The sequence below is a fragment of the Poeciliopsis prolifica genome, unplaced genomic scaffold (genome assembly GCF_027474105.1).
Source record: "Poeciliopsis prolifica strain line A6 unplaced genomic scaffold, Auburn_PproV2 SCAFFOLD027, whole genome shotgun sequence".
Classification (NCBI taxonomy): domain Eukaryota; kingdom Metazoa; phylum Chordata; class Actinopteri; order Cyprinodontiformes; family Poeciliidae; genus Poeciliopsis; species Poeciliopsis prolifica.
Window position 1 is genome coordinate 3,912,532 of NW_026562402.1, and position 18,738 is coordinate 3,931,269.

Consider the following 18,738-nt stretch of genomic DNA (forward strand, 5'->3'; position numbering starts at 1 on the left):
ACCCCACTGTTGCCAACTTAGCAACTTTTTAGACAAAAAAAATCAATATAAGCCAAAAACATTGACATTTCCAGACTTTGTTACTTTTTCTCATCATTTAAAAATTCCATCCATCCATCGGTTTGTTCTTATACCAATCATCCATCAGCCCTCTGCCCCTCAATCTTTTTTCAGGTTTCATATTCAAAGTTTGACCTCTGTAGAAATTATTTCAGAAGTAGCCTTACTATTACATTTTAAGAACCGAGCATTCTGGATGTTTTTGTCTGAAAAATGATGAAAGCTGGTTTTGATTGGGTACTTTGTCAGCCTATCAGCTCAGGTACAATCAGCAGCCACCTGCTAAGTGAATGTGCAGCTTGGAGCTTGGTAAATGTAGTTTTAAAGCAGCGTGTCTCACTGTGAGCGAGTATGGGGTGCTGTTTGTTACACAGTCAAATATTAACACCACTGACTTGGGTTATCTAAAAAAAACGGGTTTCGTTTTTGAAGTCATATTTATTTTTACCACATCATTCAGAGATACTTTCGGTTCCAAGCTATATATTTATCTAGCTAAATATTTAGGTCTATGCTAGATAATTAATTAGCAAGCTGCAAACTTGCTACTAAATAGTTTGAGTTCATACAGTATGAAAACACAGTTCAACATAGATTTGAAGTGTCTTTGTCATACAACCTGGATGCCATTAAAGTATGAGCCACAATTTTGCAGACAAATATTAAAATTGAAAGAATAACAATCCCATGAAATCAGGTGCATCTCCGTAAGAAAGTGCAGAAATAATTTAGTATTGATTCTCAGTGTTTGGATCCCCTGGAAGCCTTTGATTTTGGGGGTCTATTTGTTTTCACGTTTCAGCCGAGTGTAATTTGTTGATGATCCCTCAATGGACCGATATATTTTGGAGGGAATTCATGGCATTTCTGTGACAGCATAAAAAAACCCATCGCTGCCTCTGTAGTAAGTCATGGAGAGAATATCTGTTAAATTTCCAACTTAAACTTCTTCGAGGGAGGAAGGAGATGGATTATCCAATCAAAGTGGTCCTCCCACTATTTCACTCCTCCCCCTTTCACAGTGTACAGCCAGCCAAATATTGAGGTACATATTTAGTTTGGAGCTTAACACCATCAAAAGTTCACAGTAATAATTTGAGTTATTTAATCTCTCATAAGAAAAAAAATGGCAGTTCATTATCAAAGTCATATTTTCACAATGTTATTTATGCATTTATGAATGTCACAGTTCGGTCTGCTTAATTAGCAAGCTGAACTAAACATTTAGTTTATTATCTAAATATTTCATCAGACTTTATATTGGGGCTTACAAGACCCAACTTTCATTTGGATAGTTCACTGCAGTTATCTGCAAGTGAATTTGAATATTAGCTAAATAATTAGCTTTGGGCTAAATATTTAGTTTGGAGCTACATATCTAATTTGCTAACTGAATAATTAGTTTTGAGCTAAACATTTAACTTGCTAATTGCATATTTAGTTTGAAACTGACATTTATAAATACATAAATAACATGTTAAAAATTCGACTTTGAGAAACGATCCCCCATTTTTTTTCTTACGTTAGGTTAAATAGTCTAAATTATTGCAGTTAACTGTTAATTTTGACAGTGTAATTGTACAAGTGGGACCCCATATGGGACCTGAGAATATCTGACTCTGATCTTCTTTAATTCAAGTCAAAGTCTCTGTCTTTCGGCCGCTGACTGTAGAAGCAAAGCAACGGGTGAATTATTTGATTAACTTTCTTTTACTTTTTAAAATCTTAGAATGTGTTGAGCCTATCAATTGATGAATTGATCTGTGTCAGTATTTTGTATTTAGTGTGGTTCCCTGATTTATTCATTTATTTATTTAGAAATAAACTATTGCCCATATCTGATTCAGGTGGAGAATGCTTTGACTTTTTTGCTGACTTGTTTGTTTTCTCTTTCCTGTGTCCTGAAGACTCTGAGTGTCTGTGGGGTCTTACAGCAATTAACCCTTTTATGCTTGATTATGATCCTTTGTGTCAGGATTTTTTTCCATTTTTTTGAAATTTTCTTAAGGCATAAAAAAAGGCAGGAAAAGAAAATTGTAAAAAGTTTTTTATTTCATTTGTCTAGATCAATTTTAATTTTCTCCAAATACAAAGTTGTTATTAGAAAAATACATAAGTAGTATTGTTCTTCAGGGGTTTTTTTTTTTTCACCTGCAAGAGTCGTCTGGCATGCTTTTTTGTCTGCCGGCCATATTGGATTTTAGAAAAACCATTTCTTGCATTTGCAGCTAGTGGCCAGTAGTTGATACTGTATTTTGTGATGCAGTAGTGTCCACTTCAGTGGTCTGTGTGCATTTATAACATAAACATCCACAAGAAGAATAAGAAAATGGCTTTTAGAAAGCTGCCCACTGTAGTGACCGCTATGCATGAAAGGGTTAAGATGAAATTTGGAATATTTTATATCAGTAATTCATAAAATTTCACTGGCATTAGCCTGCTAAGAATAACATATGGAAACAAATTATATTGTGAAAGGGGATGTTGGATGTGATTTCACCCTGCTCAACTCTTTGCCCTGACCAAACATTTTGGATGTTTCAGGTCTCAGCGGCGACCCAGCAGACTTGGAACGTCGATGTCAAACTTTTGGCCGGAACTTCATTCCCCCGAAGAAGCCCAAGACATTCCTGGAACTAGTGTGGGAGGCTCTACAAGATGTCACCCTCATCATCTTGGAGGCTGCCGCCATCATTTCACTCGGCCTCTCCTTCTACCAGCCGCCTGGGCAGGAAAGTGAATGTAAGGAGAAGGGTGGGAGAGGTGGGGTGGGGTGATCTTTACATTGTAAGGTTTTTACGTGAGGCAACAACACATACAAGCAAAGAAAGGCATTTCACCACAAAGAGGCATTTCTGTGAAAAATATTTAATCAGTATTGAATGGACAACAGGACTCAGCTACACACAGCTGGAGATGGATTGTGAGCAGCCAGCAGCTGTGCAAAGTGGCCAGAAGATCTATTTTGCCTCCATTTATTCACAGTGGAAATTAAAGAACCTCAGTGTGAGACACTTTGGTTGGTAACTGTGGTTTAATAAAAGGGAAAATGAATTCTGCTCACTAAGCCTTGCGTTAGAGAGCAGGGCTAGAGGGATCGCGCTGAAAGGTTACAGAAATATTAAGATGTTTAAATGTAGCAGCTTAAAGCTGAAAGACACTGTTGGAACTCACAAAATCTCAAAATAGTCCAAAATTCAATACTTCATTCTTTGGTATGAAGTATCAGTAATAGCAATGGTTTCTCAAATACTAAATGAGTCATGCTTGCAATTTTGAAGACGTAAAAAAATTAAAGTAGCATATAGTAAATTGTACAGTTTAGTTTAATTTGTCTAGCTAATTAGTCTTCTAATTAGCTAGACAATTTCCTTCTTCTGAAAATAATATTTTACTGTGCTTTAATTTTGCCCTCTCATATGTGGTTGTAGTGAAGGAAAACTACAGCTTCTGTAGGGAAGTCTGTTTGCACGTGCAGTCAGAGCCATGAGTGGTGAGACTACGACGTTAATTGACACAGACTTCTTTCATAATTTCATAATATAGTCTGCAGCCTTTGCTTACATTTGTCCTGTAATTATGATGCATGTCTCACATCAATGACAAGAAAGTCAGATAAAATGCAATATGACTATGCTGCCTGCAGATGCTTCCAAAACAATCTGATTTTTTATTTAGTACCATACATGGAAGTGCCACAGATTGGATGTTTTGTGGGGTGAAAAGATTGGACAGACTGCGGTGAAAGATTTGGGTTTGGGTTGCATTCAACAAAGTCTTAGTTTCAATGAAGATTCCACTTCCAAAGATGGATCAGTCAGTTGGGAACTAATTGACAATCAGTCGCAGATTTGGGAAAAATACGTAAAAATGATCACATGAACAGCTAAATATGGATGTGGCTTACTTTCACAGTCAGTGGCAAAATTATAGTTAATTCTAAAATATTTCAAAACATTTACAGCTAGGTCATTAATCCAGATTATAGATAATGTTTGTGTTTGACAGAATCTATATGCTGACCTTCTTGGTGACATCTTGGTTAAACAAATTGTATCAAATAAAGCCAAAAAATAGATTAAAACCAAGGCTGAGGCATTTGTCTTATGTCATTACGTAGCAATTCTGGAGGTAACGTTCAGCAAATTATTTTTATTTTATTTTTGGTTGTTATTTATCTTGTTTTGCTGTATAACAATAAGTCAAAATTGAGATAATGTTGATAAGGAGAGACAAAAGGCCTAAAAGAAAAAAAGGTTCAACTGTGGTGTCCTGGTGAAAGGAAGTGGTCTGAGTGAACAGAGGATGCAAATATGGGACAATGTGGTTCAGTCTGCAACCTCAAAGTGTACACTTGGTCACAGTGCACATGCAAGCTGCGAACTGGTGCTACACAGCCAGCTCTGTGCATGAAGCAAGCATGTTCAAGCAAGCTGGATCTGGATGGACTTAAACTGTCAAGTTAAATCTAAACTGAACAAGCAGCTCTGCTTCTTTTGACAGTGAACGGCTGCTGGGAACCTTAAGGAAAAAAAAAAACACCAGCAGGTTCATGCAGAACAGAGCTGATATATTAATAGCATAAGAAGAATCATTTGCCTGTTGTGAGGTTGCCATGTGATCAACTGAGTAAGAAAACAACACGGCTTGTTTGTTGGAAACCGTTACTGGTGAAATGTTCCTCTTTGCTTTAGGTAAAACCTTTATTCTGAAACTAGGTGACATTAATGAACAGTAATACCAAAATGTGCCTGCATACCTGGCATGGCATGCTGATGCTGATCCGGCCAAGAGGAAATTCAGGTCCCAGAGAAAGAGAGAAGAGCAGCATCTTTAAAAAAAAAAAAGCTGTGAGACATTCTCTCTCTTCTGACCTTCTCTAAGATGAATAATTGTACAATGTGTTGAACTTACATAAACGATTATGCTGCGCTTGAGATGAAATTATATAAGAGCAGAGCATCAACCATAAATCGCATTTAATGTGCCATGTTCAGGAACAGTAGCGGACTGGTTTTTGAGACTGTTTTGAAAAATATGTACAGTTAAGCCTAAAATTATTCACAGCCTTGACAAATATATATATATTTAAATTGACTGATATTTCTTCTTATTTGAAATATTAATGTTTTGAAGTGGGCCAACTAGAATCCTGACTTAAATCTGACCACATCCCAGAATCCGTAGAGGGAGTTAAAGATTAGGGTGATGGCAAGGAGAACATCCAACCTCAGAACCTGAGCTGTTAGCAAAACACATATCAGAAATATCAGTGGAAACATGTTGAGTACTCGCCAGCAGAAATTGGAAGTGTTTGATCGTTGAATTGCCCAAATTTTGTTTGCGAATGGTGTAAAAATTTATAAAAAGACACATTTATTAAAATGTAGATAAAAACAGAGATGCCCCTATCATAAGCAATTTTTTTGGTTGAACTTAAATATATTCAAATGAATTTAAATTCAACCAAAAAGGTTGTACAGCGAGGCATTTTGAGGGAAATCGGTGGATGAGATCGGTTTCTATATACAATGTACACTGTAAAATTCTGGGTTAAATATTTTGTCTTTCATGGTTATTATCATTGTAAGAAATGATTGGGGGCTCAATGTTTTACTGTAAAACTAAATGTTTTAACCCAAGAACAGTAATGTTTTTCCAAAAATGAACATGAAAGCAACTTATAAACTGATGTACAAATTACTGTTTTCACCAATAAATTTATTCAAAGTGACTTCATACCAAAAATTTGTAATTTTAAATTGCTTTATAGTTTCCAGATTTTTTCTTTCACAATTTTACTGTATACTGTACAATTTTACAAACCCTTTCTCCTATAATTAAGGAGATAGGGGTCAATTTATGGGTGTTAAGGGGCAGCCAGTGGAAATGTTTGACAGAGTTTGATTGAAATGTGTAAACTAATGTCTACAACTCCTCTCTTCAGTGTGCGGGGAAGTGAGTGGCGGAGCGGAGGATGAAGGGGAGGCTGACGCAGGCTGGATCGAGGGGGCGGCCATCTTGCTTTCTGTTGTGTGTGTTGTCCTGGTGACGGCGTTTAACGACTGGTCCAAAGAAAAACAGTTCCGGGGTCTGCAGAGTCGGATCGAGCAGGAGCAGAGGTTTGCGGTGGTTCGGAAAGGAAACGTCATCCAAATTCCTGTGGCTGACATGGTGGTGGGGGACATGGCTCAGGTCAAATACGGTAGGGGAACAGGGCGACCATCCTGCATCAGCTTCCTATGTTTCCCTCACTTTGAAAAGTTGTAAAGAACATGTAAGATAAAAAAAGTTAAGCAGATGTAGGAAAATCATATAATTAAAATGACATGAGTTTGGTATTAAAATGTTTATGTATCTTTTTCTGCTTAAATATAAAGTCAGCTAAAGAACCCTGATAAGTAAAAAAAAACATCTTGTTACATGTTTTTTCATGTATTTGAATGAAAAAATATGGAAATTTCTTTAAGAGACATTGCACTGTAATCATGTTGCTTTTGTTTTTCTCAGATTATTAACTCATTAAGTTGAGTTACGCCGATCAGAACCAATTTCAATTTCTCTTCAAGAGCTGTGACATAAAGACACAACAATGGTCTATAAAATGTATTATTCTAACCTTGCTTCAGTGAGAGTTCATTCATTATTTATCTTAGAAGTGAATGTGACGCCGTGATGTGTTTGTGGAAGTGGAGAGTTTCTATAAAAGTGTTTCATCTATAGTTTAAAAGAAAGACAAAATGATAATGGATTTGATATTTCAGACAGCTTTATAGTTATGGTTATTAGGTGTAGCATTACCAATACATCAGTTTCCACGTCCAGCTTGCTCCGTGACAGAGAGGCTAAGCGCCATAACTTTCCTCCCTGTCATTTTCTGACAATCTTGCTCTCTCTTGAGCTCTCACGGAGTGAATGAACCATGTACACATTTAACAAGTTGAAAAACTATTCATTTAAATATCCTACTGCAGCCTCTGGCTCTTTTGGTGAAACAACTGGCATACTGAGAGCTGTATGAGTGAATTTAGTGCAATTCTTTGGCTTCTGTTCAGAAGCCAAAGATATGTAAGTTTGTTCATCAAACTTACATGTTTTCCATGTAATGTTATTTAAATAGTTCATAAATAAATTATATTCCTGTTCAGTCACCCAATGTTACAGCATTTGTAAATATTCAGATTCAGTAAATAGTCCTCTTCTATATGGTTTTACATTGACTTAGTTTTTCACTTTGGTAAAGTTATGTTCTTTAAGCATAAACATCTATGTGAGCCTCCTGTGAAGGTTTATTTCTTTCCCTCCTTCCCTCTGACTCTTAGCTCATTTCCTCATTAATTATTCAGTCTATCAATGGACTGCTGGTCCCTGTAATATGTAATGGTATCCACTTCTTAACACGGGAACAAGATACTGTATATTGAAACAATAAGCGCATGCTTGATATCATTTGAACAAAAAAGACAAGCATACAAAGCTGATCAAGATGGGATTTGTGCTTCAGGTGACCTGCTTCCAGCTGATGGTATCTTGGTCCAAGGCAATGACCTGAAGATAGACGAGAGCTCCTTGACAGGAGAGTCTGACCACGTACGCAAATCTGTGGACAAGGACCCCATGCTGCTCTCAGGTTGGATCATGCTAGCATCAACTATATCATTTATATCTGCACTACATGATTATTTTGAAAGGGCATAGTTTCAAATACAAACTTAGGTCATTGAATTAATTAGAATCCTAAATCGCATTGTCAAGTAGAAAGGTATGGATTTAAGTTGATGGAAAGTGCTGGGCATGCAGCTCTACCGCTTTTTATTTAAAGAGTTCCTTGGCGGCACAGGAGTGAGCAACAGTGATTGAGGTCAGATTTGTTGGTACGTTTCAAAGGAAGTCACTTATTGTTCATCCACTCTTGGTAGGGTTGCATATGAACTCCAGGAAATGAGAAGGAATCCTTTCTGAACCACAGCAACAAGCTGCTCTTGCAGAACGATAAATTCAGACATCCTGCCTGGAAACCTTCTGGTTTTAAAAGGGGCAGTGATATGTAAAATCGACTTTTATAAATTTTACATCATGTTATAACCTTGTTCCCTCATCAAAAACATGCCAGGAGTGCTGTTCAAACCTCCTCTTTGATGGAGGTTTGAGAAATCCTTTAATCTCCCACGGCAAACATTCAACAAATGCTTGCTCTAACAGAGCTCCACCTGTTCCCAGAAAGATCCTCCTCTGTGCTGAAGTCAACAGCAGAACTTATGCCTCACAAACTACAGCCCACAGCTCCCTCACTCATCTCCTCCAGACTAGCGGCAGCAGCAATTAGCAAACAGCTGGTGGAACTATGAGTTCCTATGATGAGTCTGCTGAGCTCATCATGGGAACTACTTCTTAGTGCAATGCTCCTAAGAACGGTAGAGTAGCATTGTTGTGATGACATACTGAAGGCAGAGTGTTGGAAAGAGCCGGAGCCTCTTAAAGAGACAGAGGTCAATTTTAAGATGTTAAATTGCAAAATCAATATTTTTAAAGTTACCTTTGATGTGTACAACATTTTTATAACCAAAGGTAACATACTTACTTAGCCGTGCTATATAATGGCCCTATATGCATTGAAACTACATGATACCTTTAAGAAACTTCTCTCTTCACAGTTTTCTTCTAGTGTGTTAATGACTTTGTTAAAGTGAGCTTCCATTTTATCGCTTAAAATTGACACATGCTCTCTATTCAGTCTGACTGAGCTGGAGCTCTACTCTATTTAAGAAAGTGGCTAAAAATGTCAGTCTCTCGATGCGCAAAGCAGAAGATCTGGTTGTGACTACACATATGAACATCATAAGAACATATGAAGATTACAACTTATAGCAAAACTTCATAAATATCTCCTGTCTGTGAATGAAATCCAACCCGAAGTGTTTTTCTGTTCAGGAACCCATGTGATGGAGGGCTCAGGTAGGATGCTGGTGACAGCCGTAGGTGTCAACTCCCAGACGGGCATCATCTTCACCCTCCTTGGTGCTGGAGACATGGAGGAGGATGGAAAAGAAAAGAAAGGTAATCTGCCCTGCAGTGAGACACACGACTAAAACAATAGACTAAAACTGCGGTTTACATTCAAAAAATAAAAACTTTTCTTCTGGAGATGCAGTTCCACTCATTTGTAGTTTTGCCTACTTGTATCAGTTTTTATTTGTGTAAGTTAATTTCTTGTCATAATTATTTTAAACTGGTCCGATATGAGTAAGTATGACTACAACACACCCACATAAATGGATTAATGAACCAACCACAGAATTAGCCCACTCATGCCTAAAGCAAGAGTTCTGGTTAATGACTGAGCCTGATGATGATCTTGTGGCGACACTCGATGAAACTCAGGAATATTGTGCAATTTAAATTTCTGGACCCAAATAATAAGTTGCTCAATAATGCCACCCTGGGAATTTCACCCAGGGAATATTACCTTCTTTTTAAGGCACACAGGTTCTGTTATGCATGGAATTAAAATGGTTTCAAATGTACAAAAAACAATTTATTAAATTCTTTTAAAATATTCTTTTTAAAACCAGTTCTTTATGTCAAAAAAAAAAAAACTAAGAACAACAAAAGAACCAACAGTAGCTGAGGTCACTGGCAGAAGGGGCCATGATAGGAACGGCATCCACCAAAAACAGCAAACAAAAACCCTTTAAAGCACCAGACAACCCAGGAGGCGAACTGGGCGCACCGATGCCACACCCCAAACACCACCTTAATTGGGGTGTGTGACAGCAGTAAGGCAGTACTGCCATGCGGGTGCCTGCCGGTGGTTGTCTGTGGTTGTCCTCTTGATCAAGGCCAGAAGGACTGATACAGACAAAGTGGGGCTTCCAGCAGGCAACACACCAGTTACAAGATAAACTCCAAGCTCCTAAGCTACAGTCATCTTGTTTACAAGTGTGATTTTGAGAAGAGCCACCACTACTTCTTAGACCTGATCATGACTCTGTACCTTGAGGGGTTTTGGTCATGAAGGTCTACATCCCTCAGGGGCTCATTGATCTATTTGACATCAGTCTCTGTGCAGTTCTTTCTTATCTTTGTTTCCACTGTGAAAACATTGTCTTTCTAGTGGACCAGCGGTTTCTCATCTTGTGTCGACCCTCATGTGGATCCTCTTTCATTTTAAAGGCTACATCAAAGAGACAGTTGTCCCTTCATCATAAACTTTGCAGGTAGTAACAGATAGCAGGTAGCCACATGACTGGTGAAGGGGGAGATTACCCTCTTTTCCCATGAACTGATCATATCCATTCAAAATTGGGCATGGATTATCCCTGTCTAAGCCACCACTACCAAAATCAGTAAGGATTCCATCTTTCTCACAGCTACATTGTTGCATACTTTGTCTGGCCATCGCTAAGACCAACAGATCAAGAACTACATTCAAAATTAATCTTAAAAAGGAACAAATTTGGAATTGGAAGAATATGATATGTATTTAAAGAAGCGTACCGGTGAAATGTATTGTCTCACCGGTCACTATTGTGACTGTCAACATGTTTACACATCCTGCTCACACACCAAACCAATTTTTGCAAATGCAAATGTGAATATCATAACTAGACACTTTAAAGGTGATGCATCAAAAATCTGTGTCGTATGTTTATTTAAACATACATTGCTAGCCTCTTCTTTGGGAGGTTTGTGGAAGTTTTCCTCTCGTCAAGGTGCAACCAAAATATAAGCAGCTCTGGTCACTATTGTGACTGGTGGGTTCAAATGGGTTAAGTACATTTATTTTTGAAATGTCACATTGCACAGTCAATGTCAATGGAAACGCAGCTTGTAGTTATTGCTTGCTTTGTTGTTGCCATTCCTTTTTCTACTATAGTTTCTCCTTCCAATTAATACTTGGACATTGTGTAAATACTTAGCTTTTTTGGTAGTGATCTTTTATGACTAACCTAATCGTGGCCACACATGACTATCCATTTATTGGTCTAAAATGAAATGTTAGCAGATGACATAATTATTTAAAAAAGCCTCAGTGAGTAGCAGGCCATCATTTTTTGTGTATTTCCTTCCCTCTGGGAGTCCTGCCTCTTGGATAAGGGGAGGGGACAGGTTGTCACTTTAGTGCCCTGAAGCTTGTTGTTTTCATAATCCATGCACACTCTCACGTTGCTCCACGTGTGTGTGCTGGTGCTGCAGTAAGTCAGATGCCTTACTGATTTCAGAAAACAGATATGACAGGAAGCACGCCCGTTTACACTGATAGATCATTTAACAAACCAGAGTGAGGGGGGGTGGCCCTCTCCATCCCCCCTCTCTCTGTTTCTCTCCCTCTCTTTCTCTCTTTTTTTAGATCTTTCTCACTTGTCACACCTCCTCGCAGCTTCTTCCTTGTCTTTTCTCTGCTTATCCACACCTCTCACTCCTTGTTTACCCCATTGTTCTGTCCCTCTTCGCACTCCCCTGTTTTTCCTTCTCCTCCCTTAATTTGAGCAAAAGAGAGGCTGTAGATTCAATCAATTATTGAAAGAGCAGAAGGGGAGGGTGGGTGGAAGGGGGATGGCAAGGAAGAGATTGAGGGTAAAGCGTTGTTTGGTCAATGCTCAAAGCATTAGTCTATTCTCAAATCTGTTTTGGAAGTGCCCTGCGTTCAGGCAACGCAGGCTGCACAGACTTTCAGAAGCACTTATAGTTAACGTCATTAGCAGCTTCCACTGCGGCTCTGGCTTCTGCACAGGAATGTATGTGCTATCATTGGCATCTTCAAAAAGAGAAAACATCATCCTGGAACGCAGCATCAGACTGGCTGATGATGGCTAGTTTCTGAAAGAATACTCTCGTGACTCCTCATTCTGCTATCAGATATGTATCTGCGGTGTTTATCGTGAGCTGGATTGTTCAGGCTGTCATGATTGGAGCTGATAAATGATTAAAATAACCGTGACATGCGAGCTTTTCCTCTCGCCACGTTTGTTTTCTTTGATAATTCTGTCGTTCATATTCATGCTGAGGGAATATCATATTACATCTTTCATTCTTTGCAGTCATTTTAACAAATACTCACTTGTAATTATGATCACATTCATTGCTTGAGTTTCTTCTTTTTTTCTCCTTTTTTTTTGCCAAATTTCCACCCAAAATCTTTCTTTCTCACAGAGGACAGTACTCAGTTGCTCATCTCTGCAGATGCCACTAACAGCACAGTCACCAATGGTATGTGAGCATAAAGTTATCTGCCCTGTCCCTTTCCTCAGTCAGTGAATGGATCCCGCACTGTGCAGTGACAGTGACAATATGATGGCATTTAACAATGTCTTTCAGTTTCCTGATCGACTGTAATGAGATGAGTGCACTTTGCTTTCTCTTTCCTTTGGTATTGTTTCTGTGTTTTCATTTTCTGATTCTGGAAGTGTGTGATTGTCCCCAAAATCAAAAATGTGATATGTTTGAGTGTAAATATAGTTCTGTTTAACTCAGCTTTTCTCTCTCTCTCTGTCTGTCTCTCTCTTTCTGTCAGGAAAACAAGCTGATGGCGCCGTGGAGAACAATCAGAATAAAGGTAGGTGTTTTTGTTCAATTCAGTGTAATTAAGAAGCACCAGTTCAACAATATGTCGTCTCAAGGCGCTTTACAAAAACAAAACAAAATTAAATTCAATCCAATCAGACAGACAGATTCCAAGTCAGATACATCAGTTCTAGTTGATTGTAGTTATCAATCAATGCAGTCAAGTTAAGTTTATTACGTAGCAGAATACATTTGAATACAAATACAAGTGCAATTTGTATTTGCTGTATCAACAGTAACTTCTATAAAAGAAATGTAAACATTTGTTAAAACTATCTCTATATTGTAACAATAATACATATAATCTAAGAAAAGATGGATGTCCTCCAGCTCCTCCCTGAGATACTACTGCACCACTCTCAACCAAAGACAACCAATCAGGGGCAGGTGACTGACAGTATTAGCTCTGTCAGTCACCTGCATGTATTCCTGGCTCAGTGTGCTGATAGAGGAGAAACAACTTACCGTTACTGGAAAATCGTTTATCCACCAAGTGGCCATGCTGATTAGCCTTAGCATTTATGACAGGTTATGTTAGTTGCGGCAAAGGAAAGAGGAGGAGCAGCGCCACACGGAGGATGACTGACAGCGCTGAGACCTGCTTCCTGGCTCGGACTAATTATTTCTAGTACTTTTTTTTTCTTTTTTTAAAGTTGCTTCTTCAGATTTCAGTTTTCGAGCCGAGTATGGCTGCGGCACTGACCTACTTCATTTTAATGTGCTTAAGTAAAAGTTTATCAAATGCTTTCTTTTGATGTGTGTTTTTTTTCTAGCCAAGAAGCAGGATGGGGGTGTTGCTATGGAGATGCAGCCCTTAAAAAGTGCAGAGGGAGGAGAAGTGGAGGACAGAGAGAAGAAGAAGACCAGTGTCCCAAAGAAAGAGAAGAGCGTTTTGCAGGGAAAGCTCACCAAACTGGCTGTGCAAATCGGCAAAGCAGGTGCACAAATCAGCCTTTAATATGTTTATTTGTTTATGTGTGGATGAATGGAGTGCTTATTAATTCAATTCAGGTTATTTATACAATTATTTATTTGTTAATTCAATTCAGGTTATTGATTCAAAGTTGTTGAATTCATAAACTGATGTCAAACTTTGTAAATTAAAACACCTGATGAGATGTTTTGGGCAATTTTCTTAAAGATGTATAGCTGCTGGAATCAAAACAGTGTCTTTAGCTGGAACATTAACAGGCACAGTGAAATGCCTGTTAGTGTAAGTAAAAGTTATTGAAATTATGTAAATAATTATAAATAATATGTAAAGGAGTGTCAGTACATACAACAGTAACAGTGAAGACGGGTTAAAGAGCATCTTTAGTGAAATTGTTGAAAGTGAAATGCTGATATATAATTGTATTTTTCATTTTTTTGCATTTGTCCTTTTCAAAGCTCCACAGTTGATATTTAAGTATTGTTAATAATCTCTTCCAATAACGTAATTACCTTGTCATATTTTTAAATTTTCTGCCAATTTTGACACTTTTGTACACAAACACATGGTGGGCTGTCCCTCCATTTCTACCACCACCCTCAGCTTGTTTTCTAAGGCATATGCACATTGGCATATGTATTATCACATTAACTAGCATTACTGCCTCCTAATATTTGGCAAATGGTATTTTATATTGCCTGAATCCCCAAAACAATTATTCACATATTTCAACGCTTTTATAAACTGAGAAGAAAAGTTAAATTTTGACGCCATTTGAGCTGCTTGTAGATGCAACCACTTTTAAACCTCTTAATGACCATCATGTTGGCACACATGGGATTTGTTTTTTTGTTTTTTCATATCCTTGAAACCATTATTATATCATGGAAAACCCATAGTATTTGGAAGATTGACTTCCAGATACTGAATTTTGGTCCAATAACATGAAAACAAATTCACATTGTCTTTTTATAATTTTGACTTCTTTCCAATAAAATCTTAGTTTGTTTTAGCACATTAGGTGACAAAGTCTTCGATCACGCAAACTACACATATCTCTGTTGGGCTTCACTCTGCCAGGTCTCTTTGCTCCATCCATAAACAAACAAGCCAATAAGAATTGGGCAGCAAAAATCTCCTCAGTGTAACCCGATAGTTTTACGGGTTGAAGCTTGAGCATTATGTGGAAAGGAAAGTCGAAGCATAATCAAGTTTAAAATGAGGGGAAAGACATACATGACCAATCCACACACGCGCAAGCACACGCACACGCATGGATACACACACACACACACACACACACACACACACACACACACACACACACACACACACACACACACACTAAGGAAAAACATCATGCACGCATTCAGAGAAAATGCTGCAGCTCTTGCTTTGTGAAATATTTAAAGTTTGACCTAAAAAAGGCTCTGAATCTTTCATTCGCCCACAAACAGAACGTTGATAAAAGAGCTGTTTAAAATGGCATCATTCAGTTCAATATGGGCTCCTGGTCTTACAGCTGCAACCTGGTTCCACGGGAGAGGAGCTTGGTAGAAAAAACATCTGCCTCCCGTTCCAGTTTAGAAACTCAGTAAACTTGCAATCTGATAGCAAAGGGTTGCATTGGGAACATACAGTGCAGTGTAATAACTTCATTATTAAGGACTTTACATTGTATGTTGGAAGGCGAATTCTAAATTCTGTTTTGGATTTAACAGGGAGCCAAAGAAGGCAAACAAAAATTTTTCTGTTTAATTCTCATCAGAAGTCTGGATGCAGTATTTTGGATAAGACGAAGGCCATGGTTATTGTATTGCTGTTGCCCTAACTAAGTCAGGTAAAAATGAGGGATTTCAAAAGTTATGATAATTCTTTTTCTAAAGAAAAATAACTATGTGTGTATGAGACTGATCCAAGTAGGAAAATTGATTTCATAACTTGAGACAAGGCCTCACTATTAGGTTGACAAAGTGTTTTTCTCCATTTGATGTGTTTAAAAAGTAAAGAAACATGTTCACAAAGGTATGGTTCAGCTGTTTGTCAATTGTTTAATACGAACCATCAGGAACCCTCACGTCAAAGTAGAAACAGGATGCTGAAACTGAAGTCTGTGATTTATGATAAAAGGTCAGAGAGCAGAAAATCTTATTTTTCATTGTGTTGAGTGGGAGCAGGTGGGATGGGCAATAATTATATTATTAATTGTTATTGGGTGTGTGGAGGGAATCAATTGCAACACAAAATATTATTTATATTAATGATGATAAAAACTGATATTTTGCAAACGCTGAACAGAGATTGTTGCTTTTGCAGATTTTTCCCCCCACAGTTGATTTCATAAAAACATCAATAAAAGTGAATACATATAAAAAATGATTGGATCAAATAATTATCAGCTGCTTTGTAAAATGTGATGTAACTGGTCTACTCTTTTAAATGATGAGCAGGTTTCTGTTGAAATTAGTATTTAAAAATTGTGATAAATGTTTAATGTTTTTTCTGTCATTTTAATTGTTACAGCAATAAATACTAGAGCTAAGAAGAAATGGCAACAAAGTTAAAAATGGCCTCTGGCAAAATTAGCGATGTTAAAAAATGCTCAATGTGACATCTGACAAAACTATTATGAATTTGAACTGATGAAGATGACGAAAAGTGGCTCTTTTATCCTGGTTCTTGTGTTAATATCGTTCCTTCATAGTTTTCTTTGATTCTCCAATCCTCTTGCAGACTTATTAGGATGGATTGTGTTTTTGTTGTTTTTACCTGAAACATGTTGCATTTAATATTTACGGCCAGTTTTGTAAGACAAGTTCTCTTCCAGGATTGTCTTGTGGTTTCAGTGTCTAATAGAACTGCCAGTGCAAAAATAGGATAAATAAAAATACGTTTGAAAAATTCTGTTGCAGCTGATGTAAAGCAAAAGATGCCTATTATTTCATATAATAGTGCGACTCTAAGCAGAATGCTTCATAACTTGCTGTTTTTAATTTCACTTCTCTTTTCTCCCTGCAGGTTTGGTGATGTCAGCCATCACTGTCATCATTCTGGTGCTGTACTTTGTCATAAACACATTTGTCGTGAAAGGTTTGTGTGCATGAACCATTTTAGCAGAACAATGCTGAACGCTGACTACTCCATGGATCAAACTCGAAATGAAATTGTTTGGCTAAACATGATCTCCGGTTTGTGTTGCAGGTCGTACATGGCTACCAGAATGCACTCCGATATACGTCCAGTATTTTGTCAAGTTTTTCATAATCGGAGTCACTGTGCTGGTGGTGGCTGTCCCAGAAGGCCTACCTCTTGCTGTCACGATTTCTCTGGCCTATTCTGTGAAGGTATAGCCAACACACCCGGTTCATGTAGTCAGCCTTCAATTCAGTTTTACTCCAGGTGCAGACACAATCTGAAGTAGTCAGTGTGATGTTTAAAAAGTCTTTCTGGTGTTGTATTGAAAATTTCACAGTGCCTGTGAGTGTTCCAGTTACAGACATTCAGGATAGTTTGTCAAAACATTACTTCTTCTAGAAGTCTGTTTATGTTTAAAGTAATAAACAAAAAAACAACCTTCGCCCTTTTCCTCATCCTTGTCCTGTCCAACATCACATCTCTCCGTGCACTGATGCACAAACCATCCATCATCATTTCCTGCCTCCTCCTCATCCACCCCACTGTTCTCCCTTGATATCTCATAACAGAAAATGATGAAGGACAACAACCTTGTACGGCATCTGGATGCATGCGAGACCATGGGGAATGCCACGGCCATCTGCTCCGACAAGACCGGCACGCTCACCACCAACCGGATGACTGTAGTGCAGACTTTCATAGGTGAGACAGAAGAAAGTGCATGTTAAAGATGAAAGCTGCATACACCAGGTTAGACAGAAGAGAACTCCTGTTGCATTTAAACAATTGTTATTTCTAAACTTATTGGTGGGTTTTTTTCCCAAAGGGTGGATATTTTTTCTACAAATCTATGTCCTTTGAGCTTATTTATTTATTTATTTGCTACACAAATTGCTGTCCATACCTACCGGCAACGTTGGTAAAGATTCATGACCGGTCTTAAAATAACTGGGTTCTTTATCAATCAATCATGTTTATAGCCAACAAGGCAGTTCAAAGTGCTTTACATCATGAAAACATAAAAACATCATAAAAGTATGATACAGTCAACAGTTGTGAAAACCAGGAACAGATATTACATTTTTGTCAAATGCTATCATTGAAATCATCAGTACACATAAAATATGCTGATTAATGTTCAGTAACCATGAGTCAAAAGCAACTCTAAACAGGTGGGGTTATGAGTCTTGATTTAATGGACCTGCTCCTCCATGTGTGGTTCTGGTTCTGGGGATACAGAGCAGGACAGAACCAGAAGACCTGAGTGAAGGTCGATGCAACAGCACCAGATATTTCATTCTTTGTGATGCTAAGCTGTTCTGTGATTTACAGACCAACAGTATTTTTAAAGTATATTTTCTAAATTTCACGGAGCCGATGGAAGGACTTTAGAACTTCCTCTGGTTTTAATGTGAGCAGCAGCGTTCTGGATCAGCTGCAGCCGTCTGATTGATTTTTTAGGCAGACCGGTGAAGACACTGTTGAAGTAATCAATGTGACTAAAGATAAATGCACGGATGAGGTTGTCTTGATCTTGCTGGGATGTCAGTCATTTAATCCTTGAAATGTTCTTCAGGTGACAGAAGGCCGACTTTGAAACCATCTTTATGTGGCTCTGAAGTTTCAGGTCTGAGTGCATTAATGCAGACTTCCTGATGGCAGAGTTTTAGAGAGAGTAGGAGTTCTTAAAGGGACAGAAACCCAATTTCAAGATATTAAATTATGAAGTTAAATTTTCTTTTAGTCATGTTTGATATCTGGCTCTTTAAAGGAACCAGTTTTGTTAGGGCTTTGTGACAGAATGATTCATCGTGAAGCTGGAAATAACCAAAAGTAGATGGGCACACTGACACTAGTGTCCCCTACTGTGCACCTTGGTGGTAATGATTGGCTATAAGTGGTTTCCATCTGACCATTCTCTTCACACAATTGCTGCTTATTGGATAGTTTATCTCTTCCTCTGACCATACTTTCCAAATGATGGAGGTACGTAGACCAACAGTTTTGTGAAACAGTCAGACATTTATGTCAGGCACCAAAAGCCATGC

General features: G+C 38.0%; 1 protein-coding gene across 5 annotated transcripts in view; it reads left to right on the top strand.

Annotated features, from left to right (window-relative positions):
• atp2b3b (ATPase plasma membrane Ca2+ transporting 3b) overlaps positions 1-18,738 on the top strand; it is a 62,976-nt gene that overhangs the window by 13,641 nt on the left and 30,597 nt on the right. For 3 of the 5 annotated variants that reach the window (XM_055048410.1, XM_055048405.1, XM_055048407.1), the window contains exons 3-12: positions 2,605-2,802; positions 6,008-6,265; positions 7,565-7,690; positions 8,992-9,117; positions 12,214-12,270; positions 12,575-12,616; positions 13,398-13,562; positions 16,574-16,645; positions 16,757-16,899; positions 17,260-17,392. In XM_055048410.1, coding sequence (XP_054904385.1) covers positions 2,605-2,802; positions 6,008-6,265; positions 7,565-7,690; positions 8,992-9,117; positions 12,214-12,270; positions 12,575-12,616; positions 13,398-13,562; positions 16,574-16,645; positions 16,757-16,899; positions 17,260-17,392 — 1,320 coding nt within the window. The remainder of the gene's footprint in view (positions 1-2,604; positions 2,803-6,007; positions 6,266-7,564; positions 7,691-8,991; positions 9,118-12,213; positions 12,271-12,574; positions 12,617-13,397; positions 13,563-16,573; positions 16,646-16,756; positions 16,900-17,259; positions 17,393-18,738) is intronic. The other 2 variants (XM_055048406.1, XM_055048409.1) reach the window with 1 other exon arrangement.